General features: G+C 39.3%; 1 protein-coding gene across 1 annotated transcript in view; it reads right to left on the reverse strand.

The window, feature by feature from the left end:
* Positions 1–17,381, reverse strand: part of LOC129240584 (uncharacterized) — a 122,433-nt gene extending 105,052 nt beyond the window's left edge. The window contains exon 1 of the mRNA XM_054876486.1: positions 16,145–17,381. Within this exon, the coding sequence (XP_054732461.1) occupies positions 16,145–17,290 (1,146 nt within the window). The 5' untranslated portion in view covers positions 17,291–17,381. The remainder of the gene's footprint in view (positions 1–16,144) is intronic.
* Positions 17,382–17,894: the final 513 nt, after the last annotated feature.

The raw sequence follows: 17,894 nt of genomic DNA on the forward strand, positions 1-17,894 counted from the left end.
GACGTGAAAGCCGAGTTCCTGCATCTCCACTAATAGAGAGTCTACGACGAAGCACCACAGCAGCGGAGAAAGAACACCCCCTTGGGGACATCCTTGCTTGGCCCTGACTGTGATTTGCTCGTCATCGCTCCCACCAGCGGTTAACAGCCTCTCAGAGAGCATGGAGTATATCCATTTTATAATGGCTTGATTAACTCCTTGCTTGCTAACAAGATCGTGTAAGGCTGATTCACATGATTTTCCACTCTGGTAAGCGTGTTGATTTCTACTAAGTGGACTTCTCGGCAATACCCCACTCGAATATGTTTCTCCACCACTCCTTCCAGACTTTTCGACATGAACGATGTCAAACTGATTGGTCTACAACTTTTTGCTAGGGAATAGTTATCTTTTCCTGGTTTCGGAATAAACACTACTCTTACGCGTCGCCATTGGGATGGTATATAACCAAATGCAAGACAGGCTGTGAAGATCCTTTTCAGGGCCTCAATCAGCCTGTCTCCTCCTTTTTTAAGCATTGCTGGATATATTCCGTCTGGTCCAGGGGACTTAAACTTCTCAAAGGAAGATAAGGAAAACCTTATCGATTCCCTTGTCACTATCCGACTAGCAATATACCAGCTGTACCTAGAGGTTTCACCGTTGCCACCGTTGTTGTTCATGCCACTCTCAACTTCAGAGAGAGTTCTACTACCCGGAAAGTGGGTTTCGAGTAGAGCATTAAACGTTTCCGATTTGGAAATGGTGTATGAACCATCAGGTTTTCGAATGGAATCCAGCCTTACTGAGCGGTCTAAATGAAGGACCTTACAAAGTCTCGCTGTTTCCCTCATTTCTTCGACGTTACTGCAGAAATTTCTATAGGATTCAAGTTTGGCTTGCCGTACTTTTTTCTTATATTCTCTCTGTGTAAGTCGATGATTGGCCCAGTCCTCTTCTGTTTTGGTCTTCAAGGCCTTATTAAGAAGTTTCCTGGACCGCACACGAAGCTTCGACAGTTCAGGGTTCCACCAAGGAACCGCTTTCCCCTGTCTGCTTTGCCTGAGTGGACACAGTTCCTCAAAGCAATTGATTAAAGTACCTTCTAATTTCTTAGTCGCATCTTCAATCATTTCTGCTGATTTGAGTTTTTTCAGGTTTGGTAATCGCTCTGTTACAAGCTCACCATACCTGTCCCAGTCCACATTTCGAGGATTCCTACCGGAAGGTATTGATATTGTGTCAATTCCCAGTCGGAATTCGATAAGACGATGATCAGAAAGAGAGTCCTCTTCCAAAACTCGCCATCGGTTGATTTGATTTCCAACTGACCTATTGGTAAGTGTTAAATCAATCACCTCTTGTCTCCTTCTGGTCACAAAAGTTGGTTTGTTACCAGTGTTTTGAATGACCAAATCGGATGACAGGATAAAATCCAGTAACTTGAGACCTCTGGGGTTTCATTTGCTGCTTCCCCACACAATGTTCTGTGAGTTTGCATCACAGCCCACTATTAGCCCCAGATTATTGGATTCTGCGTACTTGACCACTTCTCTTAGCTCCCTCGAAGGAGGTGGCTGTAAAGAGTCGTAGGGTAGGTAGGCCGAAACTATAATAGCTTCGACACTGTTCCCACTTTTCAAGTACTTTATTTTTGCAGCAACGATATCTCCGGAGCATAGCTCTTTTAACATCGTGTGTTCGATCAACCTCGGCATGATAATACATGCTCGCGGTCTCACATTCCCTTCACAATGAAGTATTTGTCCCCACGACATAGCACTTAGACCACAGATACGCTTGTGACATACCCATGGTTCTTGTATAAGTATTATGTGTGGGTTTGTTTGCAGTTTTGCATGCCTACGGCACAAGAGAGCCGTAGACGCTTTGCTATGCTGCAGATTTATCTGTGTAAATATTACTTCAGTCATGAGACTGAGTATATTTACGCTTTGTCCTCCACCTTATTCTGGACGCGGAACTGGATCCGCCCCAGATGTAGGTGGGGACGGCACCCGTACTTCGACTTAAGAACCTTGAGGGACCCAAGATCGATACCCAGTACCAGGTGGGAACCCGCCTCCGAAGTGGTAGCGGATTTCTGCCTGGTGCACGAGTATACTCTCCAGAGAGTCGTGTCAAGACCCTTATTCTGAACACGGATGCGTTTGAGGAGTTCTGCTGAATTACAGGAACGACCCGGAATCCAGACATTCGCTCGTACCAGCCTTTCTTTGCTACTCTCAACAAGAATAAACTTGCTGTTTTCGCAGGCTGGGATTTTTGCTATCGCTTTTTCTAGCCATTCTCGGGAAAAAGCATTGGAACAGTGCACCTTTACGATGCCGTCCACCACGCTTTTCCCCTCGAAAGTCGGCGCGTCTTTCGACTCACCGATAGCTTTGCAAAGATAGCTGTCAAGATAGTCTTGTTGCCCTTTGGACAGTAGACCATCTTGCTTGTCGGTATGTATCTCCACCGTCATTGCCTTTGCTGCCATTCTCGCGAATGATTCGCCAGACGTTGACGGAAGAGTGTCATTCGACATTTGAGGTCCCTTAGCCTCTGCCTTGTCAGGCAAAGGTTTGTCTGCCTTGGATTGGGTCGAGGATGCAGGCATTTCCGAATTCCGTTTTTTAACTTTCCTCTTCTTTGCCTTCCTCCTCTTCCCGGTCGTTGGCACAGACCCCGTTTCGTTTCTGGAAGAGCGCAGCGCTACAGAGGAATCCTCTGTTCTGCTACGCTTTCCCGTTTCCGTTACAGGTGTCGAAGTTGACGGAGCTTGAGTCCTTGCCTTAGCTAGTGCTCGGTAATGATACTCTAAAAAAAAACAACAACCGTTTACGAGTGTCATGAACGCTTCAGCAGAGTTTGTGGAAATCGGTTCATTTTTGACTAAGTTATGAGCATTTAAAAAAAAAATTTCTTATATAATTAAAAAAATCGATTTTGAGGCGAAAAAAAAAAATTACCCATAAATCTTGAAAAAAAATTTTTCGGGGGAACAAAAAATACGTGTCTCATTATTTTGACCAGAGAGCAACATATTTGAGTTATATTGAAGTTGAAGAACCTGACCCGAATAGCCCGGTTGAATTGAAACCGAAAGCATCCTACGAATTTGGTGGGACCAAGTTGGTGTTATTTATTATGAACTGTTGAACCAAGCGAAACCATCACTGGGATCGGTATTGACTTCAATTGATGCGATTGAGCCGAGGATTGCGCGAGAAGCGACCGGAATACGCGGAGAGGCATGGAAAGTGATTCTACAACATGACAACGCTCAGCCTCACGTTGCCAAACCCGTTAAAATCTACCTGGAAACACTGAAATGGGAATCTTACCTCAGATATTACGCCATCTGATTATCAAATGTTTCGATTCAAATGTTCCATTCATATAAAGACATTAAAAAAATGTCTTGATCCGTGGATAGCCTCAAAAGAGAACAGTTTTACCGCGACTGTATACGAGATCTACCAGAAAAATGGAAAAAAGTAGTAGCCAGCGATGGGCAATACTTTCAATGATTCACTTGTAACCTTTTTTTCAGAATAAAGTTGTATTTTCATCAAAAAAAAAACTGCGCAACCAGGGCATTATGAAAATGCATTAATCTTCGAATTTTGAATTAAATAAAAATTGATTGAATTATATTAAAGAATTAACTTTTAAGGTAATTAAATTCGCCTATTATATACGGCGCCTACTGTAGCCGAATACGTTGGTGCGTGACTGTTATACGGAATTCAGAGGGAATGTAGTTTTTTCTAATAGCGGTCGCCCCTCGGCAGGCAACGGCAAAGCTCCGAGTGTATTTCTGCCATGAAAAACCCCCTCATAAAAAATATCTGCTGTTCGGAGCGGGTTGAAGCTTTAGGTCCCACCATTTGTGGAACAACATCAAGACGCATCCCCCAAATAAGAGAAGGAGTTCGGCCAAACACCCAAATGGGCACCGAGCGGTTACTACGCCTTAATTGCTTTAAATTTGTTTATCGTTTGAGTAGAATCACGGCAAGACAATAAGCATCAGCATCACTACTTCGTAGATTATGCTAATGTATGTGTAAGAGCAGCACATTTTTCGTCGTGTATGTGTGAAATCCGAAGAGAAAAATTTGGTACCCGTGCCTATTAAATGGCTAGCTCTGTTATTGAAGCCTTCTCACATCGTTGAGTCATATCAAAACTAATAGATTACCAACAAGGATGATGTTCTGATATTAGCCACTCCTGTAAAAATCTTTTCGCCATGGATTGCGAAGCTTTAGTTTCAACTGTGGTGAAAAATGAAAGTGAGCGATTTACTTCGGCTGCCACGGCATTGGGGACTCGGCAGCTGAATTATGCCCCTCGTTTCACACTTATTCTTACATTCGTCCAATTATTTGCTGTTTTGTAGGCAACAAAACCATATGGGCGTGGACTGTGTTGGTTTTTTTCGTAAATCACAGAAAAAATCTTAGTTTTTTCGTACATAAGCCGCTGTCATGACCTCGGCTACGTAATCTAACTACTTCAAATTTACTGAGAGTCAGTTAACAGTCTGATATTGGCCACACCTTCTGAATTTTTGTCACGATGGAGTCGTATTTTCCTTCTAGTTTAGATTCTTATCCATAAACTATAAGATCCAGAAAAAAGTTCAGTCGTGATTGAGGAAAACCGAAAATGAGAAATAGTTCCATTATATATACCTACATTTTTTTTATTTTTTATTAATTAAGTGCCGCTTTGGTTATAGTGAGGCACCTTAATTGTTTACAGTGGTGCCCATATGTTTGATCAGAACAGCTGATTGCTTTGGTTACTGTTATGGCTACAGTACGGCACCACTAACTGCAACTTATGCCTCAACATGCGTTTGCAAACCTACATTGAAATTAGTTACGAAGTAAATACAATTATTCAGAATATTTTGGTAAATTTCAGTACAATGGAATGGCGATCAGTAGCTTTCCCGACTTCCGTAGACTTCTACACATGGAACCATCCTCTCTGTGTTTAAAGTTGGCTTAATCCGAATACCAAGGCGGTACAGGTGGGCATTAACTAAGCTACTGACTCAGGGGCGAACGTAGGTATGGGTTTTGTTGATGCAAATACCTGTAGGAAATTTAGCGAAAACTTTCCTCTCATTAGATAATTCCGCAAACCGAGGCACTATCGTTTTTCTTATTCTTTCTTAGCATGACAGTCATGGGTGGACCACACTACCGTTTTGAAATTTTAACGTCTTTGAAGCTATCGAATGACTTCCTTCAACATTTTGCATATTCATTATCATTTAGAGGTTCAACGTGACATGGTGTTACTGACCCTCATTCTAAGATATAACCAACTTGTATGTCTGTATATTTGGGAGAAAAAGTGTATTTTCAGTGTGCGTGATTTAAACGGCCATATTGAGTTACATGGTGTTTTTTTATTTCTGAATCATCAAAACAAACTTTATAGCTGCAATTTTTACCACCAGCAACGCAACATTAAATAATTATTTTTCATATTTTCATATACAGTAAGAACTTAATAGAGTTATTTAAAAAAAATTGGAATTTAAATATTTGGCATAATGAAAGACGAAAGGCACATTTGAAGGAATTGATTAAATGGAAAGACAAAGCAGTTGACTCTTAATTATCTGTGTAAGCCTAGTTCACGTGCTTGACTGATACTGCCAGATTACACGGCAGCTGAACTACATCGCGGCGCTAAAAGTGTGCTAGTCTTTCAGTACACTCAAGTCTGCTTTCAAATATGACAATGTTTTGCGTATACAAATCTTTTCTCTTTGCCCTACTTGTGCGCCCATTAGAATCAATTAGGATATTTCTAACATGCAATGTATGAGCTCCCGAACACTCAACAATCTACGAATGCAGTTCAATGTATGCATGCATCGGTCAGAAAATAGGTCAAACATGTATTAATAAATGGAATTACAGCACAATACTATTGACATTTAGTCTACGTACTTTTTTCTGCACGTGTACTATTTGGTCCTGAAAATCTACTTGCACAAAATAAATAAAAACTGAATAAAAACAGATGGTCTTAACCGCAAGTCACATAATAGCGTAAAAGCACAAATTCAAATGGATGATTCATTATATAATACGGTAGTGTGGGGTGGGTGTGCTTTATTGCATGTTTGTTGTTTGCCACATGCAAAGTCTATCCAAATGGAGGCAAAATGTTCTAAAACACTTACCTACCCATAGCAATAAAACTAGTCTAATATAAATATATGTATGTAAACCTCTTTGTATGAATATTAGGGCAGGTCAACTTGTGTAAGAGTGTGCCTCAGAGCGAGGATCACAGCTCTGATATCTGGTTTTGAATGCATCTTCCTTTTCAAAATTTCTTTACAACATTTAAAAGACTACAAATTCCCCTTCTTCCTCTTTTCGATTGAAGAAATAATCACCTAAACAACTTAGGCCGCTTTCAAAACAACATACCAGTCGTTCTTTCCTCAAGGCAATCGGTGCTAAATATTTAAGTGATCTTTCGAACACAGGTGAGGTCTTTCGCTGACAATGTCTGGAGAAAAAATATTCAATACTTTCAGGGTCGTTGTATCTAATCGTTCACGCCAATCTTTCTTAGCAATTTCTTTGCAAGTTTTATGCTGCAAGAAGTTATGTGCAGGATGGTGATCCGAATTGATAATAATATACCGTAAGTATTTTTGAACTACTGCAAGCGTACCTTCCATCTAGCGATTGGAGCTATGTAGGCATGTTGAAGGCACTAGCTGTTAGCGAAACTTTACCGCGTAGGTATATAATATGTTTTTGAACGAGTGGGTAAATATATGTGAAACGGTTGTGCAAATTTTGGCTGGAGATAAGATTTTGTTAGTGATATATGAAAAAAAAATCAATACAGTCTTCGCTTATGTTGCTTCGTTGCTATTGAACAACGTTTGATTGGGCGAGTGTGTGAAGACATGTGAAATTATCTTGCAGGATTCGGCTGAATCTCCCAAGTGATGTGGCAGCCGAAGTTCTCCTCTTAATATTAATTTTCACCATAGTTAAAAAGCAAATCTGGTAAATCTATAATCCTTGTTTATGTAGATTGTAGTGACCCGCTCGTCTATTGGAGTGAACCTAAGAACCATGTGACGAAGTCTTTCTCACACCACAAACCCGTCACGGAATCTGTGTATATTTTCTGTAGTAGGCACTTGCCTTCTGTGGAAACACCTACTTTGCCACTGCCTTGCTCTTTCTCTTTGTAGGACTTGACAAATGTGCCTAGGATAAACATATTGTTTATCCTTGAAAGATATTGCTGACAAAAAGTTGAACGACTTGTTAAAACTCGCGAAGATGTGCATTAAGAATTACATAAAATGATGTCCTTGACTCTGAAATATATAGCACTGCCAACACAATGTACCCTAGGGATCTAAGTGAGATCTTTTTACAGATCCGTCAGCACTACCTAACCTAACGTAACCTAACTTCCAATTTTGTTTATCTTACTCAAAGATTCAAATGTAATCTTGGAATTTGATCATTGAATTTTGCTTTAATTTTAATTTCTGTTGTTTACGCAGCTGCGAAAATCGGTGTTCACTCTTTACAAAAAATTTAATTACGTTTAGCATTTTTTTCAGAGGCATAGGCTATTGTTAATTTGCATGTGTCGTAGTCGGATCTCTTTGGTTAATTTTTTATTGGTAGTTGATTTTGTATGACTTGTATCAAGCACAGCGCAGAAAGGGTGTGCCGAGCCATTTGATCTAAAACAGATATGCGCCAAATCGTACAACTTTTTCGCGAAAATCGAAGCTCTGTGAAAAGTGTTCATCACGCAATCAGGGTAACTTATGGTGTCCAGCGATTAGGCCCATTTTTAGCTTAATGGCTACGTCAATAGGCAAAGCAATATGTGGGTTAAGGAGTAATCTGAAACCATTCATACATGAACACAACCGTTTGGTGCGATCTATAGGCTGGAGGAATCATCGGCCCATATTTCTAATGGTAAACCCTATTGCGCCATCATAAACGACATTTTGATGCCGAAAATTGAAGCACGTGGTCTCCACAACAAGACGGGGCTGGTTCCAATAAGACGGCCCTACTTGCCACACATCCCGTGAAACAATAGGTTTACTGCGTCGTCGTTTCAGTAAGCAATTTATCTCTCGTCTCGGACCAGTGGACTGGCCACCGATATCGTGTGATATCACAGCGTTGAACATTTATTTGTAGTTGTATGTAAAGTCTAAAGGCGGCCGCCGTAGCCGAATGGGTTGGTGCGTGACTACCATTCGGAGTTCACAGAGCGAACGTCGGTTCGAATCTCGGTGAAAACAACAAAATTAAGAAAAACATTTTTCTAATAGCGATTGCCGCTCGGCAGACGATGCCTAACCTCCGAGTGTAGGTATTTCTGCCATGAAAAAGCTTCTCATAACAATATCTGCCGTTCGGAGTCGGCTTGAAACTGTAGGTCCCTCCATTTGTGGAACAACATCAAGACGCACACCACAAATAGGAGGAGAAGCTCGGCCAAACACCCAAAAAGGGTGTACGCGCCAATTATATATATACAATATATATATGACAAAAGTTATTTTCGATATACCAGCCGAAGTCCTCCAGCGAGCCATTCACAATTGGTGTTTACGGATGGCCGAATTACGGCGCAGTTGTGGCCAATATTTGAAAGAGATTATTTTTAAAGAATAAATGTTATGAATGATTCTATACCTAAATTATACAGAGTGAACAATTAATTTGAATTTTCGTTTTTTTATTTCAATTTCAAATCCGATACCTCTAAATTGATCCCCCTTTTAGTTAATAGACGCAGCAAAACCGGTAAGTCCTTAAGCCAAATACTTATGCTTAGGAATGGCATCAGAATTTGCCTCTTCGCATTTGACTAACTCTCAAATGGGTGTTTGGCTGCTACCCAGAGGATGCAAATGGTTTTTACTCCACTCACGATGCTTTAAAAAAAATAAGTTGCTATGCTACGAGGACTCAGTATGTAAAGACAGCCAACTATAGACACACATAAATGACCTGGGATGAAGTTAAGTAAAATCGTGTTGATAGAATGAACAATGAAGATCTTGGCCTACATCAAATGTAGGACTTTGGAGGTTTGTATAATACTTCTTAGAATTTTGCAGCACCAGTAATAAATGTAGATATTAACTCTAGGGATGCTTATCTTACGAATGAGCATCAAAAAAATCGAGTCGGCTTAATGTATGCGAGTAGGTGGTTTTATTAAATTCATATTTCCGCAAACCATTTGCACTTAGGGCAGTTGTGATGACACCTATAGTGGCATTATAGTGGCTGCGTGTGGCATGCATCAATACGTCAATTATCGTAAACACGATGAATCATACAAAATCTAAGTATGCCGCATGGAATGAAAAGTAAATAGCATTAGACATTCATATATACATATACATATACATATACATATATATAAATTATATATATGTACATATATATTATAAGTATGTAGAGTCGTAAGTCCTGGCACCTAGTGCAGTATATGTTTGAATTTGCTTGGATGAAGCATTATTTTTTGTCGCATTTAGTAGAAAGTGAATACCTGAACTGCCTCAATGGCACAAAAACAAAATAATAAATATTGACACCGCATGCCACATTCCACAAATGCATGCCACATGTCGCTGCGCCTCAAAGTTGGCTATGTAGAAAATATGCAGTACGCTTTCCTAACATTTTTATGTTCCACAAAGCGACTGTGGCAACCAAATGTTGGGAAATATGTGTATACCAGCACAATGTGCCGCTGCTGTTGTATAGTAAATTGATTTGTGCAAGCGCCTCAAGTGTATGTGCTTGTATGTACGTATGCAGGCACACTTTTCTCAAGTACTTCTACGTAATTGATTTCAATTGAAAGTGCTAAAAAGAATAATGTTGAGCATGGCGTATTCTTTACCATTATATCGCCTTCGGTTAATGTCTGCGTCAATTGAATGACTTCAGCGTCGTTATCATTGATTATTTGTTGTTGGTGTTGTAGTATGTCGTCGTCGGCGAGCTCCTCGTATGTCTCGACTGCGTCTTCTAGATTGATGACGAGGTTCTCGCATTCATCCATCTTGAATGCTGGCCTTTCAGTGCTGTAGCCCCCAGTGCAGAAGGTGGGCTGTCGCCTTCTCGCTGCCGTTGGTCGCCGTTTTTGAGCACTTCACTTACTCTCACACACAAACGATATGTAAGTGGAAACTTTGCAAAAAACTTCAACTCTTCAGTTATTTCTAAACGACACTCACACTGGTACACTTTCTTATGCAACAATTAAGATTGATTCATAGAATTCTAAAGCTTTTAGTTGCATATACACAGGTATTCAGCTCCTAATTCATGCGAATTAAGTTTTCACTTTGCAAAAACTGCTACTCGCTAACGCACTCTGTATACCACGACTTGGGCGAAAGTCCTTGAAAATAGTTGCCCTTCTTCAGATTCACACTTGTCAAGTACTTCTTAGCAAAATTTGCAACTTTGCACTTAACACTTTTATTCCCAATAATTAACCGATTTTTATTCTTTTTCTATGTAATTGATTTTCACTTAGTTTTTTTTTCTCTCAGTTTTCTACAAATTTATTTCATCAGTTTGCTGCCTTTTATTTGATTCAGCGTCACAGCGGAAATGTTTGTGGCAGCGGAAGGTCTACGAATTTTCCTATGGTTTTCCACTGCGTCGTGTTTTTGTTTGCCACTTTCTGTGGATCTCATTCCAGACACGAGCATGCGCACTGCTGGGAAAATGGCATGACTGGGTTGGTGGTTGTCGCCTTGGCGATTAATATTGCCCGCATATCCTGTCGCAACAGTGACACCTGTAGTTATTTTGTAATCGGCATTTAAGGGTAGGTTCATTGCATTGCAGGGTGGTTAAGAGTAGAAAATTCCGACTCATGTTTTGTACTGAAATGAATTCCATTTTTTATTTTTGTTTTAACACACTGCCAATTCAAATATTCATAATAACTGAACTGGAAAAATTATGTAAGATTTTGAACAGCATAAATGTTGGACTTATAATGAACGTATTATCCTATTAACAGTATAAATTTAAAGAAAAATGTTTGGCCCAAAAACTATAATGTTAATTTGGGATATCTATCCTGAAAGAGCATACAAAATAAATAAATAAAATGCGAGTTCACTTCTGTTAGGTGTTTGGCCGAGTTCCTCATCCTATTTGTGGCGTGCGTCTTGATGTTGCAGACCTTACGCAGACTCCGCAAAAATGGTTTTTTATGAGGAATTTTCTCATGGAAATAAACTCCGAGGTTTCGTGAGCTATTGATGAAACCCCCTATAGCTTTAGGAAGAGTACTAAACTATCTTCCCGTCAATGCAAATCCCTAGTCCAACTACAGGGTCCAGCACTCGAAGTGTAACAAACTTCAGACCGCTCGCGCTGGAATACGGGCATCAGCTGTCTGTTAGTTGACTAAATTACAGTATACAGTATTGTTTACAAGCGCGCGGAAGCATTTTGCCGAGAGTAAACGCGAAAAAAGAAAATCAGTAACGGATTTCAAACGTAATAGTGTGATTGCATTTTATTTGACTGGAAAATCACTAAATCATTAATATGACAAACGAACTGAAAATATTTGACCGTAGCATCCGCCAATTAAGAAATGAATCAACAGCTGATTTTCTAAAAAAATCTTGATCCCTTTACAAATGACTATGAATACAGCCTATGGAGAGCTACGCGATACCTAAAGCGTCCTACTAGAAGAAATGTCGCTATTAAAGACAGCAATGGAGTTTGGTGCAGGTCAAATGAAGAAAAAGTGGAGGCATTTGCGCAACACCTTTCCACAGTGTTCCAACCTAATCCTGTTGGTGATGGAATACAAGACGAAGAAATTTTTAATTTCTTAGATGTGCCATGCCAAATGAGTTTTCCAATAAGCCATATTAGCACGACAGAAGTAGAGATAGCGATTAAAAACATCAATAACAAAAAATCACCAGGATATGACAAAATAGATGAAAAAACTCTAAAAAATCTGCCCCAGATGTGTCTTCAACTATTAACGAATATATACAACGCTATGCTGAGACTTGACCATTACCCAACGCCTTGGAAATGTGCGGAAGTTATTATGATAAATAAGCCCAATAAACCTGAAAACATTATGTCTTCATACAGACCGATAAGTTTGCGGGTAATATTCTCTAAAGTATTTGAAAGAATACTTCTAAGAAGAATGCTGCCAGTGCTGGACAAGCATAATATAATACCGGAACATCAGTTTGGGTTTAGAAGAGGTCATGGAACAGTAGAGCAATGCCACCGAGTCATCAATCACATTACAGAGGCACTGGAAAGTAAAAAATATTGTACAACAGTTTTTCTTGACATACAACAGGCATTTGACCGAGTTTGGCACCCGGGAATTTTATATAAAATTAAGAAATTACTTCCCGCTCCATACTACTTATTACTGAAATCATATTTAACTAACCGAAAGTATTATGTTGTAAATCAAGGCGTAACATCTAATATATACTCCATAAATGCTGGTGTGCCGCAAGGCAGTGTGCTAGGTCCGGTTCTGTATACAATATTCACTGCCGATTTGCCAGTGTTGGCAGATGTAAGCATTGCAACGTATGCTGATGATACAGCTATAATTGCAACATCTCTGACCCCAGAAGGAGCGTCGCTGAATGTACAGAAAGAGCTTTATGAAGTAGAGAAATGGATGCACAAATGGAGGATTAGGGTCAACCCCCAAAAATCTACACAGGTAACTTTCACTCTTAGAAAAGGAGACTGTCCTCCTGTTAATCTTTGTGGTACACAAATACCACCAAATACGACTGTGAAGTATCTTGGTGTACATCTTGACAGAAGGTTGACCTGGAGATCACATATAAACTCTAAAGTGAAGCAACTTAACCAAAAAACAAAAAAGATGTATTGGCTTTTTAGTAAAAAATCGCAGCTAAGCCTGGAAAATAAAGTAAGAATCTATAAAGCAATCTTAAAACCGATTTGGACTTACGCTTTACAACTCTGGGGAACAGCAAGCCACTCCAATGTGGAAATAGTCCAACGTTACCAGTCAAAAACTCTAAGACTAATAACAGGTGCTCCTTGGTTTGTGAAAAATGAGGAGATACATAAAGACCTCAATATTCCTTATGTTAAAGAAGAGATAAAAAAATACAGCAAAAAGTATATTAATCGACTCGAAAATCATTGTAATACCCTAGCTATAAATCTGTTAGATAATAGTCAAAGTATACGACGACTAAAACGATTCCATATACTAGATTTATCAAATAAATAATATAAAATATCCTAACATAAAATGGCATATAATGGTTAGTCTCAGTGGAGACTAAACCATTTCTGTTAAGTACCTAGGTTAAGATTACAAAAATTATAACATTTGCTTATTGTCGTCAAGATAGATTGCAAATAAAAGTATACATACAAAAAGCATCCGCCACATAGTGAAAAATGATCTCACAACAAAGCAACAACAAGTCAGACTAGAGAGAGCGAAGAAGTTGCTTCGCTTGGCCGAAAGTGGTCAATTTCCAAACATTGTGTATTCTGACGAGAAAGTTTTTCAAATTAAGCAATTCGTAAACTCCCAAAACGATGGAGTTTATTTGACCGATTGTTCATACGAGAATTTGAGTCATCGATTGGCCACTAGTAGGCGGCACCCGCTATAGATGGGCGCTCTCCAATCGTTTTCATCGAGTCTGGCGTCAAGGTAAATGCGAAATATTATCGGGAAAGTATTCTGAAGGTTGCTTTGAAGCGGTGTGCAGACAAACATGTCGGTGGACTATGGTAGACCATGGACGTTTCCACAGGACTCAGGCCGTCTCACAAAGCTAGAGTGAACCATGAATGGCTAAAAAATAACACTCCAAACTTCATAACGTCCACACAATGGCTCTCAAATTCACCAGACGCGAATACGGTGGATTATTCTCTTTTTGCCATTTTGGAGAGAAAGGTCCGAGCTAAAAGATTCACCATTCGCGAGGCGCTGATAAAAGCTATTGTCCGCGAGTGCGCCAAGATACCTGCAAGTAATATTCGGGCAGCGTGCGGTTCATTCCAGGACCGTCTCAAGACCATAGTTAATGCGAGAGGTGGTCATATCGAGCAACAGTAAACTGATTCTTAATTTTGTATTATTTGCACACATTTTTTATTTTGAATTGAATAAAAGTAATTTTTTCAACTAAATACGCCTTTTTAATTAGTTGCACTTTGAATGCCCGAATCTGTTGTAATTTCAACGAAGCTACTAGTTTAAAGTTAACCCGGCCAAAAAAGAATCTCCGTCCAGACTCTTTCTAAAATGTCATGACGGTGCGAACGATGCAACAAGGAGATCTTTACCAACGACCAAAAAACTGAGGAAATTTATTGGAAAAACCGTTCCACATATACGCAACAAATCAAAACTTTCGGTTGAGATTTCCACAGATCGTCGGGTCTGTAGCGAGTTCTGCAATAATTTGGAGGTTGACAAAAAATTTTTGTTTTTCTTGAAATCGCTCATTTCTTTGCAGATTTGGAAGAGTTCGCATGAGCGGAAAATTTCAACATTCAATTATTTTCTTTCTGCGTTCCATTTTAACTCGACAGCGAACAACATGAAATGAAAATCGTCAACCGATCTACAGTATATGACGAAAAGAATTAAATGCTGCTAAAGAGACTTTTTTTCGCAACCTTCCATATGCCATTTGTTATGATTGTGAGAAATTTTGAAATAAATTTTTAGTTTTTTAGAAAAGTTTGCAAAATTAGTTCCGTGTCTGAAAAACGGCTAAAGATCCAAAAAGGTTGTGCATCTACAGCAAGAGATTTGAAAAATTGAAGCCGTTCATAAATAACTGGGTGCGATGATAACATCGAAGTTAAAAATAATGATGATTTCCCCGCCCCTAAAAAAAGTACCTCTCAAAAGTAAAAAGAAAAGATCATTGATTTGTTTGTAACAAAGCCAAACTTCTCGGTTCATGAAGCTGAAACAGTTTTAATTCAAAGATACAAAGGCCCATTCGAAGATATTTATGTACGTGCAGAAGATTTTAAATCCAGAGCCTATTGAAAAACCGCCTGATTAGCACACATTGAAAAAAAGACTTGCATGGTCTTAGGCAAATTCAAAATAGAGTTCGGCAAACGTAATATTCACGAAAAATTTTCATTTTAGGCGAATAATTCCATGCGTCGAACCAGGTCTTTTGCTGATAGTCGACAGCTTTCAAGAACTGTCAAACATCCAGTTAATGTTCTTGTTTGGGGCTGCTTCTGCGAAAAATGATTCGGCAGTTTATTTGTGTTTAACGTGAATTTGAAGGAAATTTTGTTGAATAAAATTTATCAAAACGCATTCTTAAAAGCATAAAAAGAAATAACCAACATTGGAGTGCCACGTTTGCTTACTTTCAGGCAACGCACCGTGTCACAGGTCAATCAAAACAATCGCAAAAGTAAATTGAACTTGGAACCCCTCCCACATCCACAGTATTCACAAGATTTGGCTCCCAGCGACTACTGGCTGTTCGCAAACCTGAAAATATGCACGCCGGTAGCATCCTCCTCGAATGAAGAGGATTTAGCTAAAACTGAGGCTTATTTAGAGGCAAGAGATAAATGGTTCTACAAAAGTGGTATTGAAATGTTACAGCGGCGCTGGAATGTCTGCGTTATGTTTGATGGCAATTACGTTGATGAATAAAGCTAATTTGGGAGAGAACAAAAATTCTTTTTTTTTTTGTCAAATTTTCAGCCCATGTGTTATTTACTAAACGTATAGCAAATGAAATTATGTACGGCATTTTTGAGATATATACATATTTAAAATTTAATGGCATATTTTAAGCATCTAAAAGAAGTTTTTGAGACCATGTTAATTGTTTCAATTGTAAGTTATAGAATTACACAATTATCGGAACCGGTCGCCGCTTTATTAGTTGCGATCATCGAGAACCCACCTCAGGTTCACACAAACTTCAAAAAACTCTCCCACTGCCTAAAACTTTCAAATCATTCATCAACCATAAAACTGCTTTCTAATAAAAATTACGCATAGATATTTCATTCATGCTTTCATTCTCACTTACCTCTGTGGCATCGTCGCTTGCCACCGCTAAGTAATCGTTGCTGTTTATCCTTTCGCTTACTTCACTGCTCTCATCAACTGCAGCAACATTTTTAACACCAATATTGACTTTGCACACTTCACCGTTTATTAATTGCGCTTGGTCTTTGGCAAGCAACTGTTGTTGTTGTTGTTGCTGTTTAAAATGATGCTCTTTGTGATTTGTTTGTGATCTCCTTACATTATTGTTGCCATCAGCCGCAATCATGTCGCCAACATTCTGTTCTTCTGGCTGCACTAACAAATGAGCCAAACTATTTTGTTGTTGTTGGCTTTTATAAGCATCAAAGGTGGCTATATTTGTATGAATGCTATCAATTACAACAGCGTGGGCGGCTAGACCATAGTGATGGCGTACACCAATTACCGGCTCATTCTCTACGCTCTCATCATACTCCTCCACCTCGTTGTCGTCGTCGTCGTCATCATCATCAGTGGTGCTGACAACGGTACAATATTCACAGCCACTTACATTGGCGTACACTAAATCTGTTGTTGTCGTTGCGTCATCAACGACATTAGTAACTTCAAGAGAAGTAGCACAATTTTGACGCAACTTCTTTGCATGACTTTCTGTTCCATTTGTTATTGTTGTTACATTTTTTGTTGCTGCATTGCTTGTTATCCATTGGTTTGTGCTTTCTTGTGTAGATTTGTGTGTATGTACTATTTCTGACTTCGATCGCTTTTTGTTTCGGCCTTTCTGTTGACTCTGTTGCTGCTGCTGTTTTGCATTCGGATTCGGATTCGGACTCTGCTTCTGTATCTGATTTTCATTTGAATTTTGATTTTGTTTAGCCGACTTTGTGGCGTCGTCAATTGTAGCGTTTGCATAATTGTCCTCATCCGTTGACTCAATCGCCTCTTTTGCTGCCTTTGACTTCGACTTCGCCTTCACCTTCTGCTGCTGCTGCTGCTTCTGCTGCTGTTTCTGCTTCTTGCCGTTCACATAGTAATACTCACATAATTGATTTCCATGCTCGTCCTTGAGCGCAATATATTCAGTGCTTTCAGCAAATTTACTCCAAATTTGGTTTGCTGTGGCCAAATCCTTTTCGGATAATGCGATTGTTAGTACGGAGGGATGCTTTGATACACACTTGCCCATAGGTGCTGGCGTTGAACACTCCTTTGCTTGACAAAATCTGCTTTAGCGCTATGTAGGTACGTGTGTGTGCGTACTTACTCAAATACATGCAAGTTTATATTAGCCATATAAGGCGTATTTATTTTTATTGTTTTTGCTGCGGCTGTTGTTTTTATTGCGTTCGTTATATTTGTTGTATTTTGTGCACACTTTGTTAACTGCTCAGTGTTGTATCTTTTGTCCCAATCTAATGTATGTTCCAACAAATCCTTTTGTTTTTGTTATTTGCTATCAGCCCAACTCTTCAAGCGTTTGCATAACATATGTATGAGCGCATTGCTGGCTAACTAAACCAAATTTTGAGGCTAGCTACAGTTGCTAGTTCCAAAAATATTGTACTACTATTTGCTATGTCTTTTGCCACTGCTGCTGCTGCTGCATAAATTGCGTATTTATCTTCAATGTGCTAGACTTTACCTTTCTCACCCGCACTTTCAAAATTTCTTGGCATCTACCACAAATTCTTTTGAATTATCATTGGCGTCGCAGTTATGGCACAATTTTGTATCTGAGATTTTGACAGGTTTATTTTTTTGGCAACTAAAAGTGTTTTCTATCTACTGAA

Source organism: Anastrepha obliqua, chromosome 3 (genome assembly GCF_027943255.1).
Source record: "Anastrepha obliqua isolate idAnaObli1 chromosome 3, idAnaObli1_1.0, whole genome shotgun sequence".
NCBI classification, from domain to species: Eukaryota; Metazoa; Arthropoda; class Insecta; order Diptera; family Tephritidae; genus Anastrepha; species Anastrepha obliqua.